Source organism: Ptychodera flava, chromosome 14, assembly GCF_041260155.1.
Source record: "Ptychodera flava strain L36383 chromosome 14, AS_Pfla_20210202, whole genome shotgun sequence".
Lineage (NCBI taxonomy): Eukaryota > Metazoa > Hemichordata > Enteropneusta > Ptychoderidae > Ptychodera > Ptychodera flava.
In genome coordinates, this window is record NC_091941.1 from 41,524,106 (window position 1) to 41,540,900 (window position 16,795).

General features: G+C 37.8%; 1 protein-coding gene across 5 annotated transcripts in view; it reads right to left on the bottom strand.

Annotated features, from left to right (window-relative positions):
• The window catches only part of LOC139150530 (codanin-1-like), a 98,009-nt gene extending 81,951 nt beyond the window's left edge, over positions 1 to 16,058 (bottom strand). For 2 of the 5 annotated variants that reach the window (XM_070722955.1, XM_070722954.1), the window contains exons 1-4: positions 15,474 to 16,055; positions 5,462 to 6,653; positions 4,608 to 4,782; positions 1,424 to 1,654 (exon numbers count right to left, since the gene is read on the bottom strand). In XM_070722955.1, the coding sequence (XP_070579056.1) occupies positions 1,424 to 1,654; positions 4,608 to 4,782; positions 5,462 to 6,653; positions 15,474 to 15,560 (1,685 nt within the window). In that variant the 5' untranslated portion in view covers positions 15,561 to 16,055. Of the gene's footprint in view, positions 1 to 1,423; positions 1,655 to 4,607; positions 4,783 to 5,461; positions 6,654 to 15,473 lie in introns of those variants that run through there. The other 3 variants (XR_011556240.1, XM_070722953.1, XM_070722956.1) reach the window with 3 other exon arrangements.
• Positions 16,059 to 16,795: the final 737 nt, after the last annotated feature.

Genomic DNA, 16,795 nt, shown 5'->3' on the forward strand with positions numbered 1-16,795 from the left:
TGACATTGTGACACCGCGTACTGTCATTGATACTGCTCGCGATTGGAGTCACCTCTCGACACACAAGATCTGTTTGAATGTTGTTATTCTCTGTGCATCGTGTAATTATTTGTATCAGTTGAATCGCATTTCGAACCAAAACTGAGTACATCGCATTAACAGTTGCCTAGACCCGTTCGCTTACGGCCTCTGTGCCTCCGACCCACTCCCAAAAGTGGGCTCTACGTAAGTTTAGAAGCGCAGCTGAGCACATCGTGTACCTACAGCCCTGCGTACGGCCTCCACGCCCTATAACGCCGGGAACACACAGACCCGTACACAGGGCTAATCGTGTACCCAGGCGAGGTGGGTGTGCTTGAAAACGAAACTCAATGCAAGTTTGGGATTAAAAATAGGTTGTTTTTGGTGGAGAAACTGCACGCCGCAACCGAGGTGCTGCCAGCGGTTTGGCACAGCCCTGCCATGCAGAGTTAGCTTTCACCCAACAATGTACACAATGTACGTGTAAGTCGCCAAAGTACATTGCTCAATTTTGCGATCACCTCGACAATATCGTGACTGTCTACTGAAGTTAAATATCCCTTCATTTTACTCTGTTTTCAAATTTCTGTGCCCAAAGGCTTTGGGCAAGTCTACATATGCATATGGAGGAACAAACGAGATGAAAAAGATCCGCAATTATAGGCCTTGTCGTCGTCAGCTGGTACTGGTAGGCATTTGGAATGCCCATTCTAAAATGTGCTCTGTAGCAGCAAAGAATGGTGTATCTAAGAGCAGGATTGGCCGTCAAGATCTCCATGAAACACCAACCGTCAAAATGTAACTGAGCGAACGGGATCGGTATAGGGAATCCCGAAACTGCAATACTGCGCTTTCGACTGTCACTTCGAGTGGTTTATTTTTTTTACACGCGGATGCTTACAGCGGCCTAGATAGCCGTTAGCAGTGTGGTCTGATCGCAGGTCAACCTGCCAACTCTGAGGTTAACAGTACCCTCCATTACCCTCAGACCCAAGGTTTTTCTATACGGTGTACGCAAACGGGATGGAAGTTGTCTATGGCGACCGTTTTTTAGACATCTTTCAGTAAGTCGAATAACATTATCAACTGCTTGTTTGCAACAATATGAGGTCAAAAGATACAAATAATGTCCCTTTAAATAAGTGAATCACAGGCCAAAATCTAGTGAAAAAACTGGACCACTAGAAAAAGATGCAGGACCAACAAAAATGGGTCAGGTACTTGTAAAACAAAGTTTGAAAAGTTCTAACAGTTAAAGTTTCTGTGAAAAATCAACCTCAGCTAGTGTATTGGATAAAATTTTAAGTCTCCAGTATTGACAGGGAAGCTGAAACATTTGTAACATGAACATAGACTAGCATAGAGACATACACACATGTATACAGATACACTGCACATCTACCTTTGTTTTCTGAAGAGATGAAATGATTTGTTATCTGGAAAGTTTGTCCTATTATCTGTATCAGCCTGGAATGCTACACCAGGAACACTGGAGATCTTGCAATTGTAACCAGTACTGCAACTTGCTTCACTCAATTCCACCAGTTTACTTTTCATATCACTTGAGAATTCAGAAACTCTTGGATTGCCTGATAGTAACCGTAATGTTGCTTTGTCAAGGAATGCTAATAATCTGGGAAAAAAAAGAAAAAAATTGAACAGAGAAATTGTAATTTCCTGGTCAAAATGTGAAAGTCCTGTTCATAATGTCCCTTTTACATTCTAAACCGTAGTATGTTGAAGTTCAAACACTAGTGTCAAAAGATCAACCTTACCCATAATCACATTCACAGTATTGCAAATTGATCAATGTGATGGCCCAAAACGAAGATCAATGACAGTGTTGAATATGTAAAATGGTTTCATGTTATTGTCAATGTCTTTTATGGCATACAAAAAACAAAACCATTGCAGCGCCATGGCGCCCTTAAGAAGCCTGAATGTGTAAATGTTGTGGGGATGTTGACCCCATGCCTTTTTCTGAGATAGATTTTAAGCCATCTGGGGAAAAAACAATTTTATTATACTAGTAATTCTTTATTTCGGACAATGAGCATGTCCATATATATATATAAATGATTACAGGATTGGGAGGAAAAAAAAGATACAAAAATTTTGACATCAAGAAAAATTCATTTATGGGTTAGACCATGAAGAATTTTAGATTACAACTCCAGTCCTTTGACTATGCCATACTGTGGTGCCTCATGGTAAAGTGAATGACAGTTTAAAGGGGAAGTCCACAAAGGATGATTTTTACATATGTGCTAGAAAAGCTATTTTCGCCATTCATAACTCGCGTGATTTTTTTACAAAAACCGATAAAAAAGTACAGGAAGTTGCCCATGTAATTTGAATCATGGGAAAAAAGCTCCAGGCTTGGAGCACGCCGCCCTGGAAGATATCCCAGAATCCACCACTTCGCCTTCGCTTCAAAAATGACGGCCATCTAGCGATACCGCGGTAAAGACGCTAAATTTTCAAACTAATTTTAAGAGCCACTGTGTATTTTCTAATAAACTCATTTTCACGCCTACGACATTTTAGTGCCTGATGTACAAGGCAGTGGTATTTTTTTACGAATTTTCATTAGTTCTACGCGTGAATTTTTTGATCGAAAAATTGATGCTTTGTAAAGTTTGGTCAAACATCAAATGTATTCACTTTTCCCTGGACGTTTTTTGATGAAAGTCATATGGTCAACCCGGTCAATGTAGTATCATTCGACTCTTAATGGTACGAAATGTGTCAAACTGTCATCCGACCCCTATCGACCCCTAGCGTTTTCACGTAATGGGGGCTTTCTTTCTGCCTACTTTCAGCGATTTTCTAAAATGTGGACGCCTTATGTAAACATAGCCAGGCCATCAGGCCTGCAGTTGAGGACCGGGGCAGCAGGTCACCTCGACCCCTGTCCGTTTCGACCCAAGTAATTCACACCCTCTTGTCGTTGTTTGTGGTCAAATCAATCCCGGTACCTTAGTCACTTCGACCTCAGTCAGTTTTTATGTTACATGTACCTGACAACGTTTTACTGAGTACATTATGCAACTTGTTTCTGTGAGAAAAACTGCTGGCTTCGCTACAACAATCCACGGGGCTGTGCATGTGAACACTCTGATACTTGTGGGAGGCCTGGGGTACCCCGGCCCCATTGTCATTTACTGACTGGGGAACGTGTCTCACTGAAGTACGGATGGATAAAGCATGTCATTTACTGATTTTTGGAAATAAGGCATTCGTCATTATTGCAATTGCTTGCCATATGCGGCAAGATTGGATGAGCGAGGCCGGTCCGCTCGCCTTGGTGTCTTGACGCCAAATGAGCCTATTTCCGGTTTAGGCGTTGGGCTTGCAGCAATGCATTATAGGATATCTTCCAGGGCGGCGTGGGCTTGGAGCTTGCATCACGTGATATGGAAGGGACCATCTTCCCATGGGTATGGCATGGTCCACTCACCCATGCTCAAACCAGGCTGTGCATATTTACATGACTTTTGTTTATATTGAGTTTCCTTGATTAAACGATGAATCACTTATAATAAACTGTACACTGTCAGATTTTGTGTGTTGCTGTTTACTACTGTGTTACTGTGAGTGGACAATGCGGGGGCTATACCTGTCCGAAGATGGTCCCTTCCATATCACATGATGCAAGCTCCAAGCCTGGAGCTTTTTCCCATGATTAAATACTTACTATTTTTATTGGTTTTTGTAAAAAATCACGCGAGTTATAAATGGCAAAAATAGCTTTTCTGGGGTAAGAGACCACAAAGCTAACACATATGTAAAAATCATCCTTGGTGAACTTCCCCTTTAATGTAATGTTACGAATATCAGAGATTTCCTATTGTGATTTTGTAGTGCTAGCCATTGTCTCTGTATGAAAATTGACATACTACAATCAAATCTTAAATGAAGCACATTGTTGTAATGGTAAAACAATTTGTACTTGGGTTTGATGTACAATTATCATAGTGATCTCTTTCCAAACTTGTTAATTGTATGAAATTTCACTCATACCTCCTGTTCAGACAGGAACATGGTTTTGTGTGCAAGCTAATATGAAGATATCACTCAGAAATAGACTTTAGAAGGACCTGAAATAGAGTGATCTGAAATGATCAAGCTTTCTGTGGTTAAAGTATCTCAAACAAGTCATCGTAACTGACACAGTCCCATCTGTAGTTTGGTGCTTAGATTACATGTAACTAAATCAATGTGCATATATGTGCAAAAGTGTCTTGTGCTTGTACAAAGTTTGAGACAATTTGCTCAAGGCATGTCTGAGAAATAGCTCCGGACGGATGGATGGATGGAACAAACCAAACACATCAGTCCCTGTTTTGGACTCCATCTAGTGGGATTAAAAATCATAGAAACTAAAACAAGCATAGACCGATAAACAATGATTGGTACCTCTGTTTTTCTTCCATTGGTACAGTTCAAAGTGATCCCCCAATCTGTAATGGCCACATAATTTTACTGGAGGGCGGAAATGCTCCCTTTGTTCTACAATCCTAGATTCAACACTAACAATAGATGTGAAAAAATGTAATATGTCAGCTACGAAATCTATTACTTGCCTGTACAGCTTTGACATAGCTGTGATAGCAAAATAAACGCAATTATGCACGGTGTGAAGATATTGCTGATTTGAGTCACTAGATTCTCCCGGATAAACATCTTCAGGATGTCCTTTGACAGTCAATAGCTGGATCAAAAAATACAATTCAACTGTGATACTGGGAAACAAAACCTCTGCAAGAGACAATGGAAATATCATATTTACACAAAAAACACACATACTTGACATACTGGCACAGAAGAATTACGAAGAAAACTTACACTACATATGCATAAATTAATCTTCAGAGACTGTTGGACAAAGATTACAGTATCTGATCTACGTGTATACACAGTGCTGAGTTGAATAAGCCATTGTAAATGACACAGTCCCCTTCTAATAAAATTCAGGTGTTTTGATTAGATATCACTGAATTGTAGTTAAAATGTATCAATTAGAATGTGTGACTTGTAAGCAAAGGTATATAGTCATAGCTCCCTGTCTTTGTGCAAAGGTTACATGAAATCGGTCTAGGCATGTTTAAGTAATAGCTCTAGCTTGACAATATTGGAAAATAAATGGCCATATTGGATCATACATAACATAATCAATTACAGTTACTAAAAGCATGATCCAGACTTAAACATCAACTCACATTCCCCAAGGTACAAACATATAACAAATGACTGAGCTGGACACTAGCTCAACACTGTTGGTGTACATGTATATCATAGGAATATGTCCTTGAGCCAACTTTGAAGGAAATAGGTCCAGTCATGTCTGAGTAATGGCACTGGAAAGACATATATCAAGGGGTCAAAAAGATTTTCTAGTAGAAAACATGGCTTTTTTAAAGGATTTTATGGTACTGACCTTTAATACATCCACAGTAGAGTTCTACTAATGCGTCTAGCTGATCAATATATGTAACATTTTCTCTCTTTGCTTCCATAATTTCTGCTTTGAACAGACAGCTAACAGGTGGTTTGGTAGGGGTACATTGTTTTGATAATAATGATATAGCACCATTCTCAAACTCAAAGCTGCTAGAACTAAAATTGTTCGATGCATTGTCTAGTTTCTGTTGCTGTCTGGCAATCCTTAATAGCTCTCTTTCTTCTTCAAGATTCTTTGGAGATGTAATACTGTTGGTCTCATTTGACAAGGATGACTTTTTCTTTTCTGGAGTTGAAAACTGTGACTTTCTCTCTGTTGTCACTGTAGTTGGTGATTCATTACTCTTCACAAGAACAGGGATTGCTGTGAAACATTTCTGGGTCCTACTATGTAATCTGTCTCCTGTAACAGGTGTTGGTTTAATTCTCCTACTAGCAATAACTTTGCTGGATGATTGAGCACTAATTGGAGGAAAATCTTCCACATTGTCCAACTGTAGATTAAGTATAGGTGCACTCTCTGTGATTATTTCTTTTCTTCTTTCTTTAAGATCTTGGTTGCTTCGTTTATTTCCTGATTTTCTTCTTGAACTTGGAGAAGGTTGATGCTGGAGATGATCTCTACGTTTATCGTCATGATGACCAACAGTTGCAACTTTCTTCTTGTGCCCCTTTGATAGTATTTCAGGGGAGGTATGACTTAAACTGCCCTTTTGAATAGATTTTGGAGCGGACAAATTACAAGAACCGAGTGTTGTTCCTTCAAAGTAAGGACTATAAGGAGAATAAACACATGGAGATGTGAAAGACTCTTCAGACTTGCAGGATTTGGGAGTACTTGTACTTATATCCAATGGACTGATGCCTGTTGGCTCATCACATGAACTTGCATTGTCTTTGCTGGATTGTGAAGCCTTTCTGCCATCAGTTTTCTCATTAGTGAGTTGGCTTGGAAACAAGTTCACCCTATTAGAGACTGTTGAAATCTTTTTATTTCTAAGAGACTTGTTACCACTGCCAAGTGATCTTGGGGTTTTCACTGGAGAATTAATAGAAGACTGACTTGAAGCAATTATAGCCATACTCTGTTCTCTCAAGTAATTCAAAATATATGCTATAAAGTCAGCCTTCATATTTCCATTGGTGAACTCAAAGTTGAATGTGTGCTCCTGAAATGTAAACAAAGACATTGATTACTTATAAAGTAAAGGTGATGAGGTATATTGTGCGTAGCGTGGGTTTGAATTTTTAGGTAAAAATGAAGTGATTCCCAATATTCTATAAATGTTATGTCAGTTACAGTACTGTACATGTTTACTGTTGACGTAGACTGAAGCTCTTTATAAGAATTCAGGATCATTTTATTGACTGCATTTATTATTTAAAGTGCCCATGTACCACTGGGCCCATATTTCTACCATAATTACTGTCTTGGGATAGATTTGTTGATTTTGTAGATTTGTTCAAATTTTGGCGAAATTTTAATATGTCTATGTTTTAACATTTTTTCCATTTTTGGTCAAAATATCATCTTCTTCCAAAGTTCGAGCTGAATTGCTATGAAGCTTTATAAGCTTGATCCCAGGGTTGACTTCTGTCAGATTTGTTACAAATTGTTGTGAAATGTAATTGTATTTGTGGGGCAATTTTTCACATTTTTCGTCAAAACTCATTTTCTCCGAATCAACTTTTCTGATGGTTTTGAAATTTAGAATGAATGTACCTACAGGCAATCTTACTTGAGCATCTTCAAATTGTGGTGAAAGTTTCATATTTGTATTTTTTAGGCAATTTTTCCCATTTTTGGTCAAAAAATAATTTTCTCAGAAATCATATGTCTGATTGCTTTGAAACTTGGTATGCATACTCCCAGGGGTAAACTTAAAAAGTATACTCACTCTGGCCTGCCACATCAAACCAAATATGGGCCAAGTGTCATTGACGTTATGTTTGTGGAATGTTTGAGTTGGATAAATGCTATGCTATGCTGGGTACATTTAATGTAGCTATACTTCAAATCACACACTTAGTATTCTTGCAGGGTTAGCAGAGTTTGGTTTGCAATACATAATTGATTAGATGACGTCACCAATTGATTGACTACACATGGCAGTGTTGCATAACTAGGAAATACTGTAGATATGGTTGATTTCTTAATGTACAGAACATGCATGGATTACTGTACTCATTATGAGACAGCTCAAGTATAAGACCCTCACCCCACTTTTAGCGGATTTTCAAATGCTATACATCCCTGTTTAAGACCCCTCCTTAGTTTAGTATAAAAAAAACAAAAAATCACAACCCAAAAAATGACGACAGTATAACTTCAATGATCACATATATGAAGTTGTTGCTGACTGACCAACTAAAGGTTCAGAAGAGCCTCAAGTTGCACATTATTTGAAGGATGGTTGTTGTAGCTGACTGTCATTTGACACTTTCAAGGTCGTTTGGTCTACAAAATGTACGTTTGAGCCTATGAAGAGCAGTAATGGAGATACTATTTAATGTGTGGGGTGTGTAAGCATGAGCATAGTGTTGTATTTTTAGTGGTTAAAATTTCTGGGAGCTGCCATTACCAACTTCCGGTAATGGTGGCTCACAGAAACATGCTCAATGTTTTTGGAACGCGATCGACGTGTTTGAACAAATACGAAAACCCCATAAATGACAAAGTTAGTGTAGTTTAGTGTTTAGTCTTCAGTAGTGACAAATTGGTACAACGAAATGCCGTAAATATGTGGGATTTCACATCAAAATGCAGCGTCATGTGCGACGCGCTTATTTTGAACACTACAGGGCCTTCAGCATTGTAGCTCTGCTGGTGAACGAGGTCACAAAAAGCAAAACTCACCAATCGCCTCACCCTAGAGCTTCAATTTTGCAGCTAGAAAGTAGTTTGTAGTTTGATTTACAACAACTGTGACAATTGGATTTAAAAAACAATTTTTGATGCAGTGAAGTTGCCTTCCATTCATAATTATGAAGCTGTCAATTATTTCGTATTTGTTTCAACATCACTGAGTGTACAGTCTGTATAACTGTAATGCATGGTGGTACTTCTAAGTGTGTAAATCAGTAAAGTCTGTCATACTAACTAGTTGCATTGAACTAAACCATACTGCACAAATAGTCACCAGGAACAACTGGTAATATTTGTGATTTTTGTGATTATTGGTTTCATGCAAGAATAAATGGTTCGTGGTAGCCAAAATGTCCTGACACATTAATGTTTCCAAGTTGTAGGTAGAAACAACGCTATGATACATCATGGCATCTTTGTTTTAGGACGAGTTAGTAGTATTATGATGGTACCATACTTTGGGTGAAGTGGTTTTAGTACAAGGTGGTACTTGGGGCGAAGTGGCGTTGAACGAAGTAGTACTAGGGTGACCGGACGAGAGGCCCTCCTATTCTCTACAATAGGGCTAACACGAGTTTTCTGAGAGTGAATGCTCAAAATTGAAGGCTTAAAAGGGGCTCAGGTAGTGATACGTTGTACAAAGTCATCTTAAGTATGCAACAGTTGTGCACATTTATGTCTGTGAATAAGGTAATGGCTTCAAAATCTTGAAGTTTATGAACACATTTTGTCAACAAATGTCAGAGAGGACGCCATCTTGGAAGTCGTCTACTCGCAGGCGAACAGCAGCGATGAGAGATCGCGTGAACGGAAATAGTTGTATTTCACAGTGAATGTTGTGATGATTAGGAAGTCAATATAAGTGCAAAAATTTCCCCAAAACGTCTTTTTTCTTCCGAGAAACTGCTGACGAAATTTATACTTTGAAACGTCTATGACTTTTGGCATCGTTTTCTAAGAAGGGAAGGAATGGCCATGTGGGCAAATTGTACCTTAGATATTTTTGTACTTGTTCTGTGCTCTAAAAAGACTCACATATGCAGCAGAAATTAGCGCCCACGGTTTTCCCAAAGCAGGAAGTAAGGTTTGCAATAGTGCCATACCTGAACAACGTGCTTTTTTACCCCTGCGCACCTGTCATTGACCAGAAACAATAGCTTGTATCCATGATACTGGAAACAAGTGACCTAGCGGCCGATATAGCTCTGCCGTGTTTTGTAGAGAATAACTATTTTTGACACGTTGATGAAGAAGGTGGAAATCTCTAATAGCTCATTTCAGTGGCCAGAAAAAAGTGGCTAACATAGCTGCAAAAATACACAATTGAAAATTTCATAATACTTTGAATATATCACATCGGATCATGCCTAAGAACATGTCAACCAAAGCTATCTGATGAGTAGTTTTTTGAGAATAAAATTTTCTGACCAAAAATGGCAACAATTGCCCCTCAAAATAAAAATTGCAGATTTCATCATAATTTCAAAAGATCAAATTTAGTTCATCTGTAAAAAACCTGTATACCAAATTTCAAAGCTGTTAGACCAGTACTTTTTGAGAAACACATTTTTTGACCAAAAATGGAAAAAACTGCCCCAAAAATTCAAAATTGCAGATTTCATCATAATTTCAATAAATATCATACAGTTCATCTATAGAAACCTGTATACCAAATTTCAAAGCTATCAGATGAGTAGTTTTGGAAATATACATTTTTTGAGCAAAAATGGCAAAAATTGCCCCAAAAATACAAAATTACAGATTTCATCAGAAATTCACTACATATTACTTAGCTCATCTGTAGAAACCTGCATACCAAATTTCAAAGCTATCAGACCTGTACTTTTTGAGAAACACATTTTTTGACCAAAAATGGCAAAAATTGCCCCAAAATTAAAAAATTTACAGATTTCATCATAATTTCAATGAATATCATTAACCCTTTCAGGTCTAAACCCCTATATGCAGGGGTAGCTCTGGTAAGTTACCAGAAAGTCAGGCCTGAAAGGGTTAAGGTGATCTGTAGGAACCTGTATACCAAATTGCAAAGCTATCAAATGAGTAGTTGTGGAAATACGCATTTTTTGAAAAAAAATGGCAACAATTGCCCCCAAAATACAAAATTACAGATTTCATCAGAAATTCAATATACGGTATATTACTTAGTTCATCTATAGAAACCTGTATACCAAATTTCAAAACTATCAGACCAGTTCTTTTTGAGAAATACATTTTTTTACCAAAAATGACAAAAATTGCCTTAAAAATGCAAATTTGCATATTTCTGCACAATTTTAATAAATCTGAAATAGATCATCCCTAGGGACATATGTACCAAATATCAAAGCTCTCTGACTGGTAGTTTTGAAGAAGATTTTTAAAGATTTTTTTACCAAAAACACCAAAAAATGCCTTAAAAATACAAATAAGCAAATTTCACCACGATTTGAACCAATCTGACTGAAGTCACACTAAGAAAACTGCATATCAAATTTCAAAGCAATCGGACAAGCGGTTTCAGAGAAGAAGATTTTTTTACCAAAAACACCAAAAATGCCCCAAAAATACAAATATGCAACTTTCACCATGATTTGAACAAACTTAAGAGAAGTCACCCCAAGTGAACTGCATATAAAATTTCAAAGCAATTGGACTTGCGGTTTCAGAGGAGAAGGCAATTGTTGACGGACGACGGAGGATGACGATGGAAAATCAACCTATTTGATAAGCTCCTGCGTCGCTGACAGCGGAGCTGACAAAAAGGTCAACATGAGGACAATCTTCCATTTTCTTTTACTGGACTTATCTACCTATACAATATTCTCAGGGAAATAATTTTGAAACTATAAATGCACCTTTCTGGACTCATTATTTTACAGTTAGTCATCTTTCAGCCATTTAAACCATATTGGGGGCCGATTTGTGGTCAAAATGTCTCTTTATTCCTCATAACAATATTCTCAAGGAAAGAATTTGGAAACTTTGATTTTCAAGAGGCTGCCAAATTGTGATTATGCTAATTAGCCAAATTATTTTTCCAGATTTGGACTTTAGGGAGCCATCATTATTTATGGCCTGGGGGGGGGGGGTCAGAGGATTAATCTGAGGGGGGGGGTCACTCAAAAAATCGAAAGCTACAAGGGGGGTTGCTCAAAAGTTGAGAACAAGAAGGGGGGCTACTCAATTTTGTTGATATGTACTGACGCATTTAGTAAAGTTATGAATTAATACAACACTAATAGTAAAGAACTGTCAGCAATATGTATGCTTGAGATATGTATGTTCATACCCGGTATATGAATATATATATATATATATATATATATATATATATATATATATATATATATATATATATATATATATATATATATATATATATATATATATATATATATATATAAAATAATACAGGTTGTTTCAAGTAGAAACTAAAATCTCATTACACTATGTGTTTCACGTTATTGTGATCTTCAGACGAGAATGATTAGCTATTCGACGTGGCAAGCCTTATGTTAGAGACTAGTACTGAGTACATTTTTCAGTATTTCCTGATTAAAGATTGATAATCATATACTTGCCTGATCATTCATGAGAAACTTCTGCTTTCTATATTCTACATTGTATAGGTTACCGATTGGGGAAAATATATAAAGCAAGCTAATTCTGATTCTATTAAGTTTAAAACCAGTGGAATGCCTTGGCAACAAACCCATCTTTGCAGGTTTATGTGAATAAATGTATGTCTGTCGCTATTTTTTCGTTTTCAAAAAATGTAATCTTCATTGAAATCAGTGAACTGGAATATAAGTTTTGGAATATTGTCTCAGATTTCTGTTCCTTTGAGTTTTTTATACGAAAAAAATCTGAAAAATACTCCCCAAGTGCCACCAAATAACACCATTTTAATCTCTATTTTTTCAAAAGCTCCAACGGCAGGGACACCCCCCTCCTGACCTCCCCCCTGACCGCTTGCGCGGCCTCTTGTGTGTGCTTTCAAACCACATCTTCACCCATTTGTAAAAAATCCTATGGAGAACACTGCATGTCATCAGAGCACTGGATACAGACCTGTACATCAGCCCCTGTCACAGCAATGGAACCTCTTTCCGACACAGACCTGTACCACAGGGTTTAATCAGGGTCTGTACAAGGCCTGTTGCGTTGCAGCAGCAATCCATTTTACTGTATAGATATTTAACTTTCCCAATTTGTTTGGGTGGGGGGGGTCACTCAAAATTTCTGTAGCAGAGAGGGGGGGGGGTTACTCAAACACGTTATGGTTGGCAGGGGGGGTTACTCGAAATTTTGGAGTTTTGAAAGCAATTCCTCCGACCCCCCCCCCAGGCCGTAAATAATGACGGCTCCCTATATACCAACACTTTCAACAGGTGCCATCACGATTTTGGAAAAAGATTTACGTTTTAAAAATCGTCCGGTCACCCTAGTAGTAGGGATTTTAGGTCACATAACATTCATGTTGAACGTACGCGTTCGATGCAGGTCTAGTCCGAACTTTCGTGTTAATCCTTAAATAGACCAAATAATCAGAGAAAATGAAACTGTAGTGTTGAAGATTATTATTTTGACTTCATTTTGGGAAATTTTCACTTTTGTACTACGATAAATGGCAAAGCAGCACGACTACAAACTCACGCGTACTGGCGATTTTGGCGTCCATTATGAGCGTTGTGCCGTGATCTCAAATGTCCGGCGAAAGAAATCGAATATATACCTCTTTGATAGGCTCTCCGCATGACTTATTCCGATCGCATCACTATTTTTTAGGAGTGGTACGAAAGACGAGATCATGGGCTTCATTTTGAGGGGGCGAACGTTAAAATCGGCTGAGAAAAACTCAATCAATGATCAAACTTTGTGTTTTGTTTGTGTTTTTTTGAAAGAAAGTCTTGATTTCCTTAAACGTTCGGCCCAAAAAATAATTTTATGATAAATATTAATTCCAGTTCTGCAATAATTACAAGTCTGACGATGCGAAAAATGATGCTTAAGGCCCTTTTTAGCGAGTATGGTTTCACCCCAACTTTACATCCGGGCACTCCCAGGAATCACATACAAGTAATCAGCGCTTTGCCGCATGTTCTGTGTTAGGAGGTCCAAGCTGAGTTCCAACGATCACGATTTTGCAGCTAGATTTGTCTGATTTCTTATTAAACGCAAGGATCTAGAGATATAATTATATACTTTACCCTTTCAAACGTTATCTTGTTCGAAGGAGTTTGATTTCCGGGTGATATTTTCGATAGACAGAGAAGAAAGCCAGCACTGCAGTGTAGGCATACGCACGTGCACCGCACTTTGCCGATACTATACTGAACTGCTCACGTGCACCGCACTTTGCCGATACTATACTGAAATTTTAGTTTCGATCTTTAGTTCCCGAGAAGGGGACTATTTTGGTTCTCTCTGAAGAAAAAGGCCATAGATTATTAATTTGTTCTTTCCTCATTGATGGTGTTCCGGACTTTGGAAAAGTTGGTTTTTATACTGGTTTGTATTTCGGACCGCTGACTTCGAGGGTCTATGGTATTTCCGGGGCAGCGTAATTTTGGATCCAGTTTAATGCAGTTGTTCATTCTATAAATGCGTGTTGCTGTTTTACGGCATAGAAAAAGGGTTGAGAACGAAGTTTTTTTTTACTTTTTGGAAAAGTTCTCTGTAATTGTTAAACTTAAAATCTTCGAGGGTCTATGGTATTTCCGGGGCAGCGTAATTTTGGATCCAGTTTAATGCAGTTGTTCATTCTATAAATGCGTGTTGCTGTTTTACGGCATAGAAAAAGGGTTGAGAACGAAGTTTTTTTTTACTTTTTGGAAAAGTTCTCTGTAATTGTTAAACTTAAAATCTACATTAATCAGACATATTTCATAATCATTTAATAAAAGTTGTAATCACACAAAAAAAACTTTAAAAAAAATTCCGAAGTTCAAATTAAAAAAAGATATATAAAAATATTTTGTCAAATTTAAATCAAGTTCTAAAATGTCACAGGTATCATTTGATTGTTTACAGGTATTGTTGTTTATTTGTTTACCTTGTAAACATAAATCTAAATAACTTTTTTCATATATGCAAAGTAATATATGATGGAATATGATTATCATATTTCTGTTGATGTTCATAATACATAATGCATACAGTGATCAATGTCACAGGTATCATTTGATTGTTTACAGGTATTGTTTATTTATTTACCTTGTAAACAGCATTCTAAATAACATTTTTCATTTATAAAAATTAAAAACCATTGAACATTTCATCAGCAATATCCACAAAAACTTTTCATCAATTTTCAATAAGAAATGCTTGAGTTATTGCAAAAAGCACTAGAAATTGCAATTCTAGTTTCCTCAAACAATGTTCAATATGGGGTCACCTGGTTGTAATGAAAACTACAGGTGTGTACCATGGCATAATTTCTAAATAGGAAGCTGATTTTTTCAAATTCAACAGGACATATCTCTGCACGTACTGAACCAATTTTCATCAAACAAAATGCAATCAATTGGTCTTGAAGAGAGCTTTCTTTTGATATATAATTTATCATTATTGTAGCTATCTATCAATTTCATGTAAAATCCCTACTAGTAGTACTCAGGACGAGGTGGTTTTGTTTTCGTACGAAGTTGTGTGAGCGAACTGCTTTTGTTGCGAAGTGTCTGGACCCCAACATTTCTAGGTGCTCTCCCGATTGGAAGAGTTCTCCCTTTGGTCAAGTGCGCCTTGCTGATTAGTGACACCAGTCCATACATATTTATCTGGAGAGCCCGAATATTGGCTAGACCGTAGTAGACGGCCTCTCTAGACCCAGGCTAGCTCTGGTTGGCAGAGCTGCGTGTTACCGGCGTGATACGGCCTCCCATCACAAAGGCGTTATACGGCCTCCAACATGTGGTGGGAGGCCGTATAACGCCGGTAAAACACAGCCCTGCCAACCAGAGCTAGACCCAGGCTAGAGCCTACAGGATGTACAGGAGTTGACGACAGCGGAACATGACACTCGATTCCCAATCATAAAATGAAACGACGTAGGGCTGAAAAAGACCTTGTCACACTATCGGCCTAGGTGATACTACAAAGAGAACATGAACGCCATACATACCAGCTCATTTTTTCCTGTCAGCCACGATATTACATGGCTTGGTTGAATTTTGCCATCCAAGACCAAGTTCAACAGAGAAGCCGCCATTGTTTTTGAAAATTGTGTGTTTGTTTTCGTAACATTTCACCAATGGAAGTAGCTGAAAATAAAATCAGCTACGAAATCGGGTTCGGATTTAATCGCTGTTTGTCAGATTTCTCTGTTTGTCAGCCTGTTTCGACATTTCTCCGGACATTTCCCCTTTTCGCCGAATAACATAAGCCATCGACAACCAATTATTTGTGTCGGTAGTCGTTGTTCAGGTGTTAAAATTCCTTTGGCACTGATTTTATACCTCTTTGCATTCAGGCCAAGAAGAACAAGTCATCGTTGATGACACAGTCCCCGCTTGTCCATTTTGTTATAATCTTTGGTGTCCAGGTAGCTGTGGTCTAGGTTGCTGCGAATCCATAGCCTCTGCCACCAGCAGAACACGTCAAGGAGTGGCAGGGCTCGTTTTCGCAGCAGAATGGTCTAGGTAGCATTATCGACGACAGCGCAAGGAATTGTGGGAAAGACACGCCGATAAGAACTCTGCTGTGGAGATTGTGGGAGAACGTGAGGGTACTGTCGCAAAAGGGTAATCACCCTATCGAACACAAATTGTCGTAAACTGAAAAATGTCCCACTTGCCCCAGCATCCCACTTGCCCCACTTTCCCGTACCGACGAAATTTGACATTTAAATATCGGAGATATCAAGGGTCTTCATTTTGTACTTTTGACTTTGACAGATACGGCAAATCGCTCGTATTCGTTTCGGATTTCGATTTTCAAATAAACGCAACTATTTTAGGTTTTAATGTTTAATATGGCCATTTTTGATAAAGTTGTGGATAAATAACTCCTTCCTTGACAGGTACGAAAGCATAATCTGGCATTGATTTCGGATTTCGATTCTCAAATTCACTGAATTATTTGTTATGAGGCAATTTTTGCTAACATAAATGCATAAATGAATATCAAAGAGTTCAATAAATTATTTATTATATACATACATACATACATACATACATACATACATACACATACAGACAGACAGACAGACTGACAGACAGACGGACATACAGACTGATAGAGATAGACAGATAGACAGATAGATAGATAGATAGATTGATATACGCAATATATATAATATATATAATAACAACCTTAATGCACTTTGAAAGATTAATTATTTATTTAAAACAATATAAACTGTTAACTTTACGCTGACCTTACATAGTCCTTTGTAATGGTAATTATAAAACACTAAATTTAATAATAATAAAAATAATTTATTTT